The sequence below is a fragment of the Misgurnus anguillicaudatus genome, chromosome 11 (assembly GCF_027580225.2).
Source record: "Misgurnus anguillicaudatus chromosome 11, ASM2758022v2, whole genome shotgun sequence".
Classification (NCBI taxonomy): domain Eukaryota; kingdom Metazoa; phylum Chordata; class Actinopteri; order Cypriniformes; family Cobitidae; genus Misgurnus; species Misgurnus anguillicaudatus.
This window is the reverse complement of record NC_073347.2, coordinates 18,944,243-18,962,728: the sequence shown is the minus strand read 5'-3', so window position 1 is coordinate 18,962,728 and position 18,486 is coordinate 18,944,243. Positions and strand designations below refer to the sequence as shown.

The following is an 18,486-nucleotide window of genomic DNA, read 5'->3' as shown; positions in this document are numbered from 1 at the left end:
TCAATGACCTAGTAATCTTGTCACCCCATTGAAGGACAATAATATTTACCCTCCTTCTATATTTAGAAGGAGGGTAAATATAATTATTTATTTAGTAGCGTTAAGCAATCTGAAGCTATTTTTGTAGCTCTTCTTGACCAATGAATTACTACAGCTCACATGTGGAACGATTTTTTTTATCCAGTGTACACATTACTTGCTTACAGTCAAGGTTAATGTAAAGGTCCATTCTAAAAATCAATGCAAATCAGAGCCCATCACATGTTGCGTTTTTTCTTTTACTGACGCTTAAGACCTATTAGTTACCAAATATAACCTTAAACTCTTTAAAACTAAAGTCAGTTATTATCACAAAGTTTCAGTGGAAGATGGTTAACCTTTAGCAAATGTTTGTTCCCCTGTTTTTTATACAATGTTTCTGTCAAACTTGCAACCTTGTTAGCAAACATAATCTGTATGATTTTACTGTTACCAGTGAAACAAACATTATTAAATAATAGGTAAATAACATTTGTGGTTAGCAGTTTTAATAAAAATATGCAAGGTTAATGAGTTGCACAGTGTAAAATGTAAAAAAAATAACATTTGCATTTTTAAGTATAATTAACTTGGTTTTGAAATCATTTCAACTTTGATTTTTCCTGACTAGCAATTAGTTGCTTTAACTTATAAAATGAATTTAAAATTGATCTTATTTAACTTTATTAAGTTACAGCAACTTACTAGTCAAGATAAAGTCAAAGTTAAAATGACTTCTAAAACCAAGTTGATTATATTTTAAAATTTTAATGCAATAATAGCCTTTATAAAAACACTGCAGTACACAGTTTAGTACCAATTTATGGTTTGCATGTATTAATAAGCTAATAAAGAGAATCTTGTTTGTTAACAGGTTTGAATGCAAGAAACAAAATTTGTCCCACAAAATGATGTGTTGGATTTACTTAAAATATATATGCACCATTTTTGCATCACACTTTTTAAGTATTCCCAACTTTTATAGTTTTACTTAAAATTAACAAGAAAACCTGTGTTTTATGTACTTAAATTTTTAAGTAAAGAATGTTGATGAACTCAAATATTTAAGTTCATATAACACATATTTTCTTGTTTATTTTAAGTGAACTTATTCCAAGTTGGGATTACTTAAAAAGTGTGATGCAAAAATGGCGCATATATATTTTAAGTAAATCCAACACATCATTTTTTTAAAGTGAAGTTGAAGCAATTTAGTATACCCAATTCAGCTAACCTGCATGTTTTGGACTGTGAGAGTGTACACAGAAACTTCTCCTGAACAAAGTCTTTGTCTGACTTAGCTCTTGCTTGAATCAGAGACCTTTTTGCTGTGAGGAAACAATGATGCGCGCAAACCCACTGTGTTGCCCTCTACACTGAGCACACACTTCTCAATTATGGTAACAATGAACAAACATATATATTTTTAAATAACTCTAAATACAACATATAACTAACATTAACAATATATCAACATAAATAAAGTCAGCAAACATTAAAACAGTCATCTTTTTCAGCAAATATTAACTAAAGAAGTGAACATGTTTTTTTTTAAATTGCTTGTTCAGATTACTCAGTTTGGCAAGTTGGGTAAACAAATTGGACAAAAACTTAAAACTCCAGTCAACAAATGATATTTGTTAGCAGGATGATTATGCTTATTTTTATTCAGTGAACACAAATTAATGAATTGATGCCTTTCAACAAGAAAAACTTGTTTTGTTTTTTTACAGGGCATGTGCTTCACAAAATGGCTACGACAGATGTCATAATTTTTGGCTGGCATCACAATAATAGGTTACTTACGATTCAGCATGGAGTTCACTAAACTGTGAAAAATATTTGGTAGACCTTGCTCTCTGTGTTTGCTAAAAGCCCCATTTAATCCTTGTCTGTTACTATAGTAACTACATTAGCTAAATACCTTAATCTATGCACACTACTACTTTTGTAACCATTTTCTTTGGTTTAGTTAAACCAAACTTTTTGCACATTAACACATTTATATATTTACTGCCATGCATTTACATAGAAAGCAGATCATGATTTTATCATAGTCATTGATCATAGTTCTGAATAAAGATAAGAGTCCAACATGTCTGTTCTACATTTAACCTCATGTTTTGCTCACTGTATCTCTTTTACCTTCAAATGTTTACATATTTAAGGATGTTTACCTATTTAACTTAAACAGAATAGAAAGGATTCTGTTTGATCTATTGTTTAACTCTTGGTTGTTTTTTCTAGGTGCTGTTCACTGGGCAGGTCTCAAAGGAAAGTGCTGTGTGGAGTAAAGTCAAACACATTGCTAGGAGAGATTTGAGAGGCTGGAGCAAGACCATTAATGATTTAGCCAAGAAAGGGGAGGGAGAAGCATATGCTTGTGTATGGAATAAAACCTTTGAGGAAAACTGTCCTCCACACACAAGTGAGAAGCCTCTTGGTGTACAAGAGAGTTAGATTTAGGCACAAAGGTGCTTTGTTTAATTTTGATGATACTTTAAAAGTTTTATAATACAAGGACACCATCTGCTTCAGGAAGTCAAGATGTTTGCGGTGCATTTGTTGTCATTTTATTTCACAAAGCTCCAGGAGGATCAGATTAAGAAGGTAAAGTAACTCTTCATCATTAATGTGATCCTTTAAGTGAAATCCAGATCTGGAGCATCAGTTAGATTTAAATCGATTTTAATATTGGTAAAAGATATTAATGTTACATTTTCATAGAATGTTCTTTACATTACTTAAGATGATTTAGTGTAAAAAAAATAACAGGCAGGGTCACAAATAATTTTAACCTAAAAACATTTTTTATTTGCACCCACAAGATTCCTATTGGTTCATGTTACAGGTACTGAAAGCTGTGATGGCTATGAGGTTGCATTTGTAATCTAGCAGTTATGCCTACACAGATCAGTTATTCATTTGTGTCTGTGATGTTTGTGTAATGTTGAGTAAGAGTTTGTGCCCTATCTGTGTATTCTTAGATTTTGTCTGTTCATGATGAATGTGATTGCAATGTGGCCTGTGAAATCATTAACTCTTCTCTCACAGGCCATTCTGTGGAAAGATAACTACAGTGAGGATGGGACCTTGACCTCTTCATCTACATTTATGAGATTGATTTCTTTTCACAAGTTCACTGTCGCCCCTTTTTTATTTTTAGGCAAAATACGTACAGTGATTTTTACCTCATGTTTATGTATGTATTATGCGTACATCTTTACTTTAAAAGATTTTAAAAATTTGAATCAAGTCAAATGTGTCCAGAATGATAGTGTGTAATACTTTACAACAGTATAAATTTTATCTCTGGTAACACGCCTATTTTTATCTTTCACTCTGTCATACTGCGTCACATACTCTTTATCTAGGTCATTTTTCCTCTGAGATCTTTTAAATGCACTTAAAATACTGTTTATCATTATGTTGCATAAAATGCAGCCTTATAAATGCACTCATATATGCCAAAGTGATTCAAATATCTGTTTCTCAACAGGTGGACAGATATCTGTATGCAATGCGCCTGTCTAATGATCAGCTGGTAGATATATCAGCTCGGTTTCGTCTGGAGATGGAGAAAGGACTATCAAGTGAAAGCAATGCTGCTGCCTCAGTGAAGATGCTCCCAACTCACGTGTATTCAACTCCTGATGGCTCTGGTACATTAAAATAACACAGCTATTTACAAGACCCATTTGTTAAAAAAACACCTCAAACATTTTCAACTTGCATTTTTCACTTAAAGTGAAGCAATTTTAATAGAAAAAAATGAAGTCATTTAAAGAGCACCTATTGTCCGATTCACGTTTTTACATTTCCTTTAATGTGTGTATTAGTACATGTTAACAATATGCAAAAGGTACAAACCCCAAAGTAAACGATGACGCGAGTTATTGTCTCCAACATGAATCTCTTTCCTTGGACTACAACAAACACACGGATTGAAGGCAAAAATGTACTTCCTGGGATTGGTGATGTGGACCAACATTATCATAATTCCTCCCTTCCATCCCTTCGGACTCACAGCCTGTAAGTTAAGTCCTGTTAGCAACCGAATCTTTCAAAAATGGTAAGGAGCATGACGTTTCCGGCTGATGTCAGAGGTATTCAGATGTACAGATTAGCTGGCCAATCAGGGACACGGAGCTTTTCAAATCCGTGCTACAAAAATCTGCGATATGTGGAAAATAATGTTTTTTAAACATAAACCTCGCAAACAGATTGAATTATACCAAATATAATAATGTTTTTTAGGAATGAAATAGGTGCTCTTTAAGTAAATCCAACTTTAAAGGTGACATAGAATGGTTGAACGGAGTATTTATCCTTGTTCTGTGATGTGACATGTAGACAAAAAACATTTTGTTTGGGCCTGTAATGCCTTAGAAGCTTCCTAAAAACCTCTATCAGATAGCTCTATTAGGGTGGGGGATTTCAAACAACTGGTTTTGCACCTATTTGGCTCCCCCTACTGGCTTAACTTGCAATCTCATTAGTGATTGGCTGACTTTGCTGCCACTCAAAAAATGTAGCCAATTATTTATACTTGTGGAGGGGCAGTTAGATGCCTGTGATGTCATAAGCATCAGTTTTTCAGATTGGGCTGTTTTCTGGCTGACATTTCTAAAAGAGGAATTTCTATGAGACTGAGATGTTTAGCATGTTTAGCACTTTTTGTATGTTTGTGAATGTGGGTAGACTACCATTATTCAACAAAGACAAGGTAAAAATGGTTTTTCATTCTCTGTCCCCTTTAAGTGTAAGAAATAACCTTGAATGTCACATCAAGCGATTATTTACCAAGTGGTTATGGTATTCCTGCAGAACGGGGAGAATTCCTAGCACTGGATCTGGGAGGCTCAAAATTCAAAGTACTACAGGTGAAGGTTTCAGATAATGGGAAGAGAAACGTTCAGATGGAGAGTGAAACGTATCCGATTCCTGAAGAGATCATGAATGGAAAAGGTTCAGAGGTGATCACTGCTTTACAAACCTTGTTTGAAAATATAGAAATCATAAAAGTGGTTAAAAAAGGTATAAAACATATTACAACAAAAATTTTAGGATCACAACAAAAGTTGAGAACCACTTTAAAAATAATAATTGATAATTGGTTTTTATTTTTTTTATTTTACAAGCGATAATGTAATGAATAATCTAGAATTAAAAATATATATTTATGCTAAGTATTGTATTAATAATTTTTTTTTATTTTCCAGCTTTTTGAGCATGTGGCAGAATCTTTGAAAGCTTTTCTACAGAAGCACGACAATAAGCAGAAGAGAAAACCTCTCGGCTTGACTTTTTCTTTCCCTTGTGCCCAATCTAAAATAAATGAGGTACAGTACAATGCTCATGCTCTTGCAGTCATATAATTTGCTTAAAAAAACTTTTCTAGACATTGTTGACATAATGTCAATATACCAGTGAGAAAATGAGTGAATATTTCAAACACTTACCGTAATCTCTTCATTGACTTTTTTGGGTTGTTTGTTTTGGCACAGGCTGTCTTACTGTCATGGTCAAAGAATTTCAAGGCCAGAGGTGTTCAAGGTGCAAATGTGGTGCAGTCATTAAGAGATGCAATGAAGGAAGTTGGGGTATGAATTTAGTTTTTCTTATCTTTTACACTAAACAAATCAGAATGCAGAAAGCTATATTTGCTATTAAATTGTTTTTTCTATGTGTGTGAAGGGTGTTGATGTGGATATCCTAGCTATAGTCAATGACACAGTTGGGACCATGATGACCTGTGGATATGATGACCATAACTGTGAAGTGGGAGTTATTATAGGTAGGATCCCAACCAATTCTCTCTTAATAGATTTGATAATGTTATGTAATTACACAAAAACAATATTGCCTCTGAAAAAAAAAAGGTCTTTGACAGTATAAAGGATACAAGCCATAAAACATAAAGAAGGCAGGGTAGCTGTTTCTTGAGGAATATTCAAGATTTTAACACAATCTGCCTTATATCAGGTACCGGCACTAATGCGTGTTACATGGAGGAGATGAGACACATTGACATGGTGGAGGGAGATGAAGGCAGAATGTGTATCAACACTGAATGGGGAGCATTTGGAGATGATGGGGTGCTTGATGACTTCATCACAGATTTTGACCGTGAAATTGATGCTGCCTCAGTTAATCCAGGAAAACAGCTGTAAGTTCTTATTATTTAAGTCATTTGATGTGTGCACGTATAACTTATTATTGCTAATAAAAAGTTTATTTTTGGCTTTGTGAAAAGCATCATCAGACTGAGATATTAATGCATTATCTCTGCCTGGTTGTGTTGATTCCAGTTTTGAAAAGATGATCAGTGGAATGTATATGGGAGAGCTTGTGAGACTGATCCTGCTGAAGATGGCCAAGAAGGGTTTGCTCTTTAATGGCCAGGTCACGGATGATCTCCGAACCAAGGGGAAATTTCAGACCAGCTATATCTGCTTAATTGAACAGTAAGAAAAATACTGCCTAATATATTAATAAATATGAAGTGACGTGATTGTCAAGTACTGTAACCCATTCTTGAAATCTGACCACTGCATTTAAAGCTGCAGTGTGTAAATTTTAGTGGCATCTAGTGGTGAGGTTGCAAATTGCAACCAACAACTCAGTTTACAGCTCACCCTTCGCTTTCGAAATTCAAAGAGAAGCTACGGTAGCCGCCACAGGACAAACATATCACTGTTAAGGATAACTTAGAAAAAAGTTTGTCCATTTAAGAGCTTCTGTAAAAAACATGGCGGCACAAAATGGCGACTTCCATGTAAGGGGACCCTCTGTGTATGTAGATAAAAATGTATCATTCTAAGGTAATAAAAACATAACGGTTCATTATGAAAGGTCTTGTTACACCCCTGATAATATAGTTTTGTATATTATTTTACATTTCTGTCAAGAGATCCTTCTAAAAATTACACACTGCACCTTTAACCAAGTGAGTAGTAAACACATGCACTGCAAGTCGTGCACACACACGCCCAGAGCAGTGTGGCTGTATCACTGCAGCACCCGGGGAGAAATTGTGGGAAACATGTTTTGCTCAACGGCACCAACCTGTGGGCCATAAGACTCATACCGGCATTCTTTGGGTTACAAGTCTGACTTTCTAACCATCAGGCCACGATTGCACCCTAACAGTGTTAGAAATGGGTAACTGGGTAACAGTATAATTAATCACATTTACTGGCTTCCTTTTGAGTAAATCAGCTTAGACCAACATAAATTTTTGTTAATGGATAGTTCTGGTCAGGTGCTGGTTTAGCTAATGGATCAGGGCATCCTTACTAAAAGTCTACGTATGCACAAAAGCCAAAAATTGCAAACGGCAAAAAATACTTGTGTACGCACATTTCCGTCCCCGTTTTCTGCATACGCACGCTTTATAAATGAGACCCCTGATCTTTTTTGTGATGCTTGTAGGCCAAGTTTTACTGAAAAACACAATTAAGAAAGCCTAGTGGAAACCTTAGCACACTAATATCCAAAACACAACACATACTTGCCAGCCAGGTTACCTTTTCAGCAGTTTTTGCTTTGTTTAATTGAAATACATCAGTTACTTGTTTATTCTAACCGGTAGATGTTTCTAGGTATAAAAGTGGTTTGGAAAACACCAGGGACATCTTAACACAACTGGGACTTAATCCATCAGAAGATGACTGCATCGCCGTCCAGCACGTCTGCACCATTGTTTCCTTCAGATCGGCTAATTTGGTTGCCGCCGCCTTGGCTGCCATTCTCACACGGATCAGAGAAAACAAGAAGCTGAAGACCCTCAGGACCACTGTAGGAGTCGATGGAACGCTCTACAGAACACATCCACAGTATGCTTTTCTATTTCAGAGTCAAACATTTTACGTGATAAATAATTTATCGTCCATAATATTTCAATAGCTGTATCTGAATTGCCCAGGTACTCCAAGAGACTTCATAAAGTGGTCAGATATCTAGTATCTGATTGTCACGTGCGCTTTGTACTATCCGAAAGTGGCAGCGCAAAAGGTGCTGCCATGGTAACTGCAGTGGCACAGCGGTTAGCTGCACAGCGTCAGAAGGTCGATGACACCCTGGCGACTTTTGCGTTAGACTTCACGCAGCTCCAGGAAATCAAGGAGAAGATGCACATTGAGTTGGAGCGAGGTTTAAAGAAAGAGACGCACTCCACAGCTTCTGTCAAAATGCTCCCGACATTTGTTTACAGGACTCCAGATGGGACAGGTGAGGCACGCTGACTTAAGAGGAACCTTCATGGTAGGAAATGTCACACCATGATTTTGCCAAGCAAGAAATGGACCATCATCATACTAACTTAAACTCAAATCACTCTGACCATAACGTACCCCTTAAAATTGGAGAGAAATAATATGTTGATAAGAACGGTACACTGTCAGAAAAATAAATTGGTCAAAATATGTACCCCAGCTGTCACTGGGGCGGTACCCTTTCAAAAAATACAGCTTTGGACCTAAAGAGTTCAAAAGTGCATATTAGTGCCAAATGTATACTTATCTGTACCTAATGGTACATATTAAGACTTTTTAAAAGGTAACTGCCTTAGTGATAGCTGGGATACATATTTTGACCTTTTTTAACAGTGGAAATAAGCCCCTAACCCACTCTAAAACCTAGAATCCTACAATCTGATTGGTTGATAGAAAGTTGCCCTATGACCAACAATGATGTTGTTGATCCAAAAAAATGTCCTACTTTCTAAAATCCCGTTCATGGTTCTCTGCTCTAAGTTCTTAGCTTTTTATTTAGGTCTTTATTTAATTAATTTAGTTTCTTATTTGATGGATATGCACAAAATAACATAAAGATACATTATAGTCGTTTTGATTTTATTGGCTGAGCTATACATTGTTTGACAGTAAATGTTGTTCCTTCCAGAGAGAGGAAAGTTCCTTGCCCTGGATCTCGGAGGAACCAACTTCCGTGTGTTGGTGGTTAAGTTACGTACTGGCATACGTAATTCTGTCCGGATGTACAACAAGATTTATGCCATCCCACTGGAAATCATGCAAGGCACCGGAGAGGAGGTGAAACTCTAGCTTTCATTTAAAGTATTACAGAAATGCACTTTAAATATACAGTAAGCAAATGTGTTCATGTCACATCATTTTAGGATCTGTGCTCATGATAGAAATTCATCAGTACAACGTTCTGAAAATGTAAAGATGATATACATTTTTTTAAAGATCACATAGCACAATGTTTCTGCCAATCTCATTCTTGGGTACTTAAAGGGGTGGTTTCCCGGACAGGGACCAGCTTAAGCCAGGACTAGGCCTTAGTTTAATTCATAAATATAACTAGGTTTAACAAACATGCCTTAATGAAAACAATACTTCTATGCAATTTTAGGCAAAACAAAGGGATCTGATGTATTTTAAGAAATGTCAGTGCAAGATGTTTTTAGATCGGATAGATCTTACATTTATTTTAGTCTAGGACAAGTCTAATCCCTGTCAGTGAAACTGCCCCATAGAGTATATATTTAAACCTTTATATGTCCATAGTCTTATGTGTTGTCTGACTTATAAAAGACAGGACAGCCTTTCTGTTTTTTTCCGGAAAAGGCCTAACTCTTGGAAGCGTATGGTGGTAGTAGATAAAGAGTTATGAATACAGCACTATAGTAGTTGGTTACATTACATGCACTTCCCTGGTGAAAAATGAATATGCTTTATTGTATTTAGTGCAAATATACATAGAAAGAAGTACCATCTTTAAATATATTGAAAGTATGCTTACAACATATTTGCTTACAATTAAACTTTTAACATACTTCAAAATAATTATAATTTAGTATTTTTCTAAAAGAATTCTTTAAAGTATACTTTAAAAAGTATACTTTAAAGTTAACATATTTCTAAAATAAATTATGTAGTATCCTTTAGAAACAGTATATTTTAAGTAAATTTTGAAAGTATATGTGGTGTACAAATGTATATTATCTTTATGGAGAAATAACGCATACTTAAAATTACGAGAGGGCAGTATGTATAGTAACATTTTATATTATACATGTATACATTTGTAATGTACTTTCAACATAAATAAAACACATTCTAAATTCACTTATCAAGTCTGCATTTTGCACAACTACAGTTATGTGCTTAAATTGTATTAAGTACACTTGAAGTTGTTCCACTTTAGCACACAAAAGTACACCAAATACACTTAATGTTGTACTTTATTATAATTAAATTACAACTAAAATATATTAAAGTGACACCATGTAATTTTTCAACCTTCATAATAAATTTTCAAGACCCTTGTGGTAGTACATCGACTTTAAATAGGTTGAATGACATGTCTACCATAGCCTGACGGGGTCTGTATCACTTTTACTCGTATTTTAAAACTTAGGGTTTCTGGTAGTAACCAGAGCACCAAAAAAAAAAACTACAAAATTCGACTGCTTTACGGCATACGTCACTTCCTCCACACAATTTGTTTTTAACGTGAATTCTGATGGAGGCTACTTAACGAGTGTAGAGAGCAACTTACAGCATGTGGCTCCGTAGCACAGTTTTAGTGTCACGGACCTATAACCCGGGTTCGATTCCCCTTTAAGGCAATTTTTTATAAAAACTCACGATCTTGATTCATACATAAATGCGATCTTCTTTATAAATGACGGCGATTATCTTGCTTATCGTTCGCTGTATTCAGATGCTGTGTTCACGTATTTACCTTTCTTTTACTGTGTCTATGGTATTTATTTACATTACAATCCAGGATGCTACAGCAGTCAAACTTGCTCACAGTGTAAAACCAAACCCTACTCATTCACCAATCAGATCCGAGCGTTTTTCTCTTCTCTCTTCCTCATTTGCTGCGTTCCGCTGTCACTCGCGTGACGTATTACAAAGCGGCAGACTTTAGGTCTGCTTGGATCACATCGGTTTACTTGGATTTGGAGCGACAATTTTCACACAAAAGAGAGAAAAAACGAGCGCCATTGCGGGAAAATCCTGGTGGCGAGGGAGAGAGAGACGATGCAACAATATTTGTTTGGAAAAAGGCAAGGTCGTTTGTCAATTGGAAGGCTGCAGCCTCCGGAGGTCAAATATGCAGGCTGCATACGTCATCAAGCCTCGTTTATTAAGGTAAACTGAGCATTACATTCGCAAGTCATAAGCATACTGCAACAATTTACGATTAACTAAGTACAATAGTCAACTTTATAATTGTTAATATTGTGAAATAAGACGTCTTGATGACGTATACAGCTTAGAAATACGACATTCGGAGGCTGCAACCTTCGGATTGAGAAATGGCTTCTGCCACGACGAGTTCCTCATCAGAAAGTTGTAACATGACTGCGTTTCTCCCTGTTGTCTCAAAATGTTGATCGTTTAGCGTTTTAAATGTTAAGTTTTTAGTTTAGTTTTAAGGTTGGCCAGTTAATTTCCTTTGCGACAGTGCTGCGGCGCTTGTGGCCTCTAGGGGCGCTAGGCGTGAAAAATACACGTCTAGCACCCCCTAGTGGCCAAAAAGTTTCATGGTGTCCCTTTAAGTACAAAATTAGTTGTTCCAAAACAGCACTCTTTAAGTAAACTAATCAATAGCACACTTTAAGTATACCGGTCATTAGTATGGCCACAAGTATACTGAATGTCAAAATTAAATATATTTAGTATACTATTTTTTTACCAGGGTTATGCACCGATAGCAAACAAACACTTTAGATTAGACTTTTATTTATTCAGTGCCTGTGGTTTAGAACGAGGTATTTTAAAGGAACAGTATGTAGGATTGTGGTCAAAACTGGTACTGCAATCACAAAACTGGTGGCTAAAACTGGTACTGCAATCACACAACTGGTGGCCAATACACAACATGGCAACATAAACATCAGTTGAGGGCTGCAACTCCACTTTTTAAATGACAATATCCTGGCCGGATAAGTATTTGAAATGAAAATTATTTAATCAAGGCCATTTTATAATGAATTGATATAAATTTCTAACATACTGTTCCTTTAACGTTTGGGACTGCTCCATCATTCAATTGTAAACGTTTGGCAAATCAGGCCTCAAACTGGGCCTTGTTTGTAAAGTAATCGTCTTCGAAATGCAGGTAATTACAAACATAAACCCATTCGCAATTACCTTGCTGTCCAGAGAAAAACAAATTGCATTTACTGCTGTCTTAAGACAGCGTTGCTTAAAAAAGTTGAACAAGGATTACTTCTCCTTACTTCCAAAAACACACTTCTTTCGTTGGGCCATTGTTGATTCTTGATATATAACAAAGTGCAGTGATGCTTGTAACTTCCATTCGAAGGAAAAATGCTAATGAGGAGCGTTTTCACTCTCACTCTGATTGACGTGTGGGTGTGCTTTTACAGGGGAAATGCCCATAAAAGGAATAAGGGGTCCATGATATGTAACAATTCGAAAAAACTTTCAGAAACTTGTAGGAATGATGTGGAGTCAGTATACTCAACTGCTTTTTTGACACTTTTCCTTTGTTTAGCATGAGGAATCTAACTCTTTAACTGTGTTAACAAGTCAGAATGCATGAAATACCCCTTAACCCACCCTTTAACAATTTTTTCTTACAGCTGTTTGACCACATTGTTCAGTGTATCTCTGATTTCCTGGACTACATGGGTATGAAGAACACCCGCTTACCTCTTGGCTTCACCTTCTCTTTCCCATGCAGTCAATCGGGTATTGATAAGGTAAAAACATTAGTTACTGTATTGGATATTGTTGGAATCCTAAGAATTTCAAAAATGAAAATACAAGTGTTCATTGGTTACTTCTTTTGTATTTCTATGCAAAAAAAAATTGGGGGTGAACTATACTTTAATAAAAACAAAAAAATATATAGTAGGTAAATACAAATAATAAATAATGTAATAAATAAAAATATCCAAAGCACACATAGTTACTGTCTCTTGTATGATCTACTTGTTCAGGGATCTTTAGTGAGCTGGACAAAAGGCTTTAAAGCAACAGACTGTGAGGGGACTGATGTTGTGGATATGCTGAGAGAGGCCATCAAAAGACGAAATGTGAGGGGAAAACAAACATCAAGTATTTTCACAGTAATGAAGTTAACCACTAAACGTTCATAGTGTGATATCAGTTCATTTTTTGTCTTTTAGGAATTTGACCTAGATATTGTTGCTCTAGTGAATGACACAGTTGGCACAATGATGACATGTGCATATGAGGACCCCAAATGCCAGATTGGTCTTATTGCTGGTATGTTTTTAGTCAATAATATATTCAGCTATTATGCTTTATGCTGACCGACAGCCTCACTGTTGATTCTAAACAAATACGTGAAATAAGGTTTACACAGACTGTATGATCTAACTCTGCAGGAACGGGCAGCAACGTATGTTACATGGAAGAGATGAAGAACATTGAGTTTTTGGATGGTGATGAGGGACAGATGTGTATAAACACAGAATGGGGGGGTTTCGGGGAGAACGATAATATTGAAGACATCCGAACCAGATACGACAGAGAGGTGGATGAAGGATCACTGAATGTGGGAAAACAAAGGTAAATTAAACATACCTTTATTTGTAAAACGTGTTTCTTAAATTACTGTTTTCTGGTATTTTCTAGTGGTTTTCATGACTTAGCTATACAAGTGCCATACAAATGAAATGCATGCTTAGATTGTATCTTGTGCTGCATTAACTTTTTGCACACATGGAGGCAGTATTGTACAAAGATCTCGTCACAGTATTGGGACAGTGTTTGCAACCTGTTTATCCATGCAAACAGCAATGTACAACAGTGTTTTGTGAATATTTTAATAGTTTTTTTATTTAGTTGTTTAATTTTTTTTTATATACATTTTGGAAAGGATTTGTGTTGTATGTTTTATTTAAATAAATATGTTTATTTAATATATGAGGAGCCCAGATGCAAAACCCTCTAAGTGCATCTGACATGTTTTTTTTTGTAATGAGCATTTTTTATCAGACTCCTTAGTTTTTTCTGAATGGCCCGAGGCCAGGATTAAGCAGATTTGAAGCAAAGTATTTCATGAACGTGTAATACATGTCAAAAGCATTCGGTTAAAATCATTATCTCATTTTTGTCGAAGGTGGCGTTTTGCTTCTAATCTCTTCATACAAAAATATGTAGACGGTTTTAGCAGGAACAACATAAACAAACGGCTTTTGTGGCCTGAACTTAAAGGTGCCATACAATCTAAAACTGTATTTAGGGATGCACATTTTCACGTTTTAGGGATGCTCCGAATTGAAAATTCTTGGCCGAAACCAAAAATCAAAAAAGAGGAAACCAAGTTCGAAAACTGAAACACAGAAGGAAATTATGCCAATTATTAGTACCGTTGCATTTATGGCCATGACTGTGTGCTAACTTTACTAGGGGTTTGACGGATCACAAAACCCACGGTTCGGATCACATTACAGTTTTTGAGGCACGAATTGAATTATTTTTCGGATCAGCAAAAAAGGGGTGGGAAAAATCTAATAATAAATAAAGAAATTACAACATTTATAAAAAAGAACAAAGTTGCACATTAAGTAAGGTCTGAAATTAGCATTAGGTACAGAAATCGAATTAAATGAATCATAACACTGTCTTTATTGTAAAAAATTAAATATGCTTAAAATCACCTCTGTAGCTCTAAAAAAAATTATATATATATGTCTTGGGTTGTCTGATTAACATCAATGACACAGACTTAAGTAGGTTAATTGAGGTTACTGTCTCTTTAAGACCAAATAAGCACAGACTGGTTTCTGACTGTAATATATTTATACACTTAAGACATAAACAAATGTTTCTATTAGAAAAAGAATACTGTGGATATCATTTTGTTTGAATGTGCCTATCAAGAACAGAAAGATGTTATGTTCGCTTGCTTTTTGAACGCGTCTCTCCCGTGTATGCACTTTTGTGTGCACTTAAACACGCACATGCACTTACAGACGGAGGGCGAATTCCAAACAACAAAGCATAAACACTCGCTCCACATAAATACGATACGTAATGTATTTTAATGGACTACAGTTTAATATACAGTAGCGCAACACTCTCTACAGTTTACACATCAAGAGTTCTGACCTTTTGAAGGCATGATCACGTCTGACTGGAGTTGGACCGGACACATTCAACCGCATGTCTGTCTGTGCGTACAGAAAGCTGCTCACTTTAGCGCCTTTTTGTGATTAAATTGTTTAAAATCACTTGAATGTTAACACTTGCAAACCTTTGAAATACGTGCAAATGATAAACTTTACATACTTAAATTTGCGTATTAATCTGCGAATCGCATGCAAGCCGATCCATGATCCGTACTGTTTCACAACCTCGGGAGCTAGGGAACGAATTGAGACACAGAAATACGTCCACACCACAGACATGTTGCTTCAAACAAGCATGTGCAGGTCGCGGTTTCCGTTTGCTTCATCACAACATTTCGGCCGTATTGTTTCGGTGAAAAGAGTCTTTCAGCCGAAAACCGAAAATGCTCTTTTGGCCCATTTTCGGCCGAAAATTTTCGGTGGCCGAATATTCGGTGCATCTCTACTAGGCATGGATGAATAATAAGAGTTCTGTACACGGTAATGACTTATCATTTGTCTCAAACATGATTGTTTATTCCTTATGTAAACCTTGTGCATGCATGAAACCAATAAAAACTCAACATTACACGGACGGTGATGTACGCCCCAATATTAAATACGATTAATTACACATTAATTACAATGTTGTTACAATGCTAAAAACAAAGTTGTGACTGCTGAGTTGGCGCTATATGCTAGTTAATGCTGTATGCTAGTGTTTAGTTTGAAGTTCTACTCTTGACGTTTTGCAGGTCCATACTGTAAAAACACAAGTAAACTTGCGTGCATGTCCAATCTCAGAACAATTTGTTGTTCCTTAAAATCGGTATCTTCTTCTGATACACATCAAACATATAGGGTCTGTTTACTTAATGTGAGCTACTGACTTGAGCCTCATGATCCTCTCTGTGAAACAACCAATCAGAGCAGAGGGCAACATTTATTATTCATGACCCTTCCAAATAAGGTAATAATGGATAATTTCATTCTAGGGAAAATTCTAGGTTTGTAAATGGACATGTAAAAACGTTTCTGTATAATGTTTGCACTTAATAAAGTCACATTCCTTCTATGTAGATATCATAAAACAATTTAACATTGTATCAATGGCATCTTTAACTTCTGTAAAGAATTAATACCAAAGAGTAGATTATTTTTTGATAACAAGCTAAATAAATAACAAGTACATTACCATTATCGTTTAAATCATCGCTAAGAACTACACTGAGCTAACGTTACTGTGTAAAATTAATGTGTACGATGTTAACTACAGATCAGCTGCCAAATCTCTCTTTACACAGCGGTGATCATTGCTCACTGTCTCACTGGTACTTTTTCTAGAGGTCAGTTTAGCCACTAGCCAGACCCATACAAAGACCGTAAGTTAACTTCGGGCCAAGCGTAGCCACGACAACTACGCATGTGCGTCCAATGAATCCAATGTATAACCTGTAAAGCCAAATGTTTAAAATTCTTGCTTGCAGGTTTGAGAAAATGACCAGTGGGATGTATCTGGGAGAGATTGTGAGGCAGATCCTTATTGACCTTACAAGACAAGGTCTTCTGTTTCGAGGTCGCATCACAGAGAGATTAAAGACCAAAGGCATCTTTGAGACCAAGTTTCTCTCACAGATTGAGAGGTAACATCTGTAGCATTTTTGTCCAAATTTAATGACAGTAACCATGCACATTTACAAATCTTACCGTAGATATTATTTGTGCGGAAAATAACACAAAGTAGAAACTTTGTCAGAAATTGTTTATTGACAAAGCTCATCTCATTCACATAGTGACCGCTTGGCACTGCTGCAAGTGAGGAGTGTACTCCAGCATCTGGGTTTGGACAGCACGTGTGATGACAGTATTATTGTCAAAGAAGTGTGTGGAGCTGTTTCACGTCGGGCAGCTCAGCTCTGTGGAGCAGGCATGGCAGCCGTTGTGGACAAAATCAGAGAAGATCGTGGGCTGGATCATCTTGAAATAACTGTAGGAGTGGATGGTACACTTTACAAGTTACATCCACAGTGAGTAAAGATACCAGATTGTATAATTTTACCATTTAATGGTCACACTCAAACCCTAAACTTGACTTTTCCCTTCTTATTATAGCTTCTCCACAATCTTGAAGGACACTGTCAGACAGCTCGCTCCTAAGTGTAAGGTGGATTTTATCTTATCAGAGGATGGCAGTGGAAAAGGGGCGGCTCTGATCACAGCAGTTGCAAGGCAACACAATGGAGATAAGCAAGATGTTCGCTAAACGCTGTTCACAGAAGCATGTTCTTGTATAAGATGCCTTATGCTGTTTTACGTATTATTTTAATTCTGTGTACATAAAAATAACTGCCCTTATGGATCTTGGCATATAGTGTTCATTTTATTATTTTTTGTAGTATTTTATTATTTTAAAATGGGATGATTAGTGCAATAAAGTTTGCATCGCTACAAAATGTTTCGGTCTCACGTTCATTATGTATGAGCATCAACCAGTTGTCTTGGTATCTACACTCACTGTATTTCACAGTCTCTTTGAAGGCCTTTCTGTCATTCACTTTCCTTTTGTTCAGACTCAGTGAGCAGTTTTGCATGAGCAGTCAGAATGAATGGTGCACAGAGGCCAAACCAGGGGGCGGTGGCCGTGCGCACAGGAATGTCATGACTGTATTTAGTATTTCAATTTTGAATTTGACATGGATCTTCGAATCAAACATAGCTGGCTTTGAATTATAAACCTACATTAGTTTAATAAAAATTCTGTTTTAGTTGAGAATTTACCATGAGTATATCAAGTATGTTGCAGAGTAAATCAGCATTTTTGTACTGTTTCAATACATTCATGTGTAATAACAATTGCACATTTCCAGCGGTCTTTGCTAATTTAAATTCAAATGGGATTAGACAAAGCGATTAAAGTAGGCCAGGCTCTGGTCCCAAATCCTTATGGAGAAGGAATGGAAAGGTTTACTCACCATAATCCTTCCCTTTAATGCTAACTAACTAGGCCTACTTCTCTGGAATAGTATGTTGCAGCTGTAGCAATAGAGACCAATAGCATGCACACTAATACTTGCATGCAAAATCATGCATGCATATTTACATAAAAGCCTAGACCAGGGTTGCCAGATCTTGTGGAAAAAACAAACCAGACAACACTGGATTGCATTCGGTTGTATTAACAAACTCTACTAAGCAGAATAACAAAGAAAAACATATTTCCCTTGTAAATGCTTTCCAAATAAATAAATAAATTTTCACTGTGATGCATATTGTGTCTGCCAAGCAAGTACTGTATTTTCACATTGTTTTGTTTGATTTTAATAATAATCACAAGAAAATTTCAAATGACAATTGCGGAGGCATTACAATAGCACTCTTCT

At 36.0% G+C, this 18,486-nt stretch overlaps 1 protein-coding gene across 1 annotated transcript; it reads left to right on the top strand.

Annotated features, from left to right (window-relative positions):
• The first annotated feature begins 2,380 nt into the window (after positions 1-2,380).
• On the top strand, positions 2,381-17,559 carry hkdc1 (hexokinase domain containing 1). Its single transcript, XM_055169392.2, has 18 exons — positions 2,381-2,628; positions 3,518-3,680; positions 4,846-4,994; positions 5,241-5,360; positions 5,526-5,621; positions 5,716-5,815; positions 6,004-6,187; positions 6,330-6,485; positions 7,623-7,856; positions 7,946-8,250; positions 8,923-9,071; positions 12,608-12,727; positions 12,968-13,063; positions 13,157-13,256; positions 13,379-13,562; positions 16,594-16,749; positions 16,900-17,133; positions 17,219-17,559. Exons 1-18 carry the CDS (start codon positions 2,566-2,568, stop codon positions 17,367-17,369), a joined length of 2,760 nt encoding a protein of 919 aa, XP_055025367.2. The 5' UTR covers positions 2,381-2,565; the 3' UTR covers positions 17,370-17,559.
• Positions 17,560-18,486: the final 927 nt, after the last annotated feature.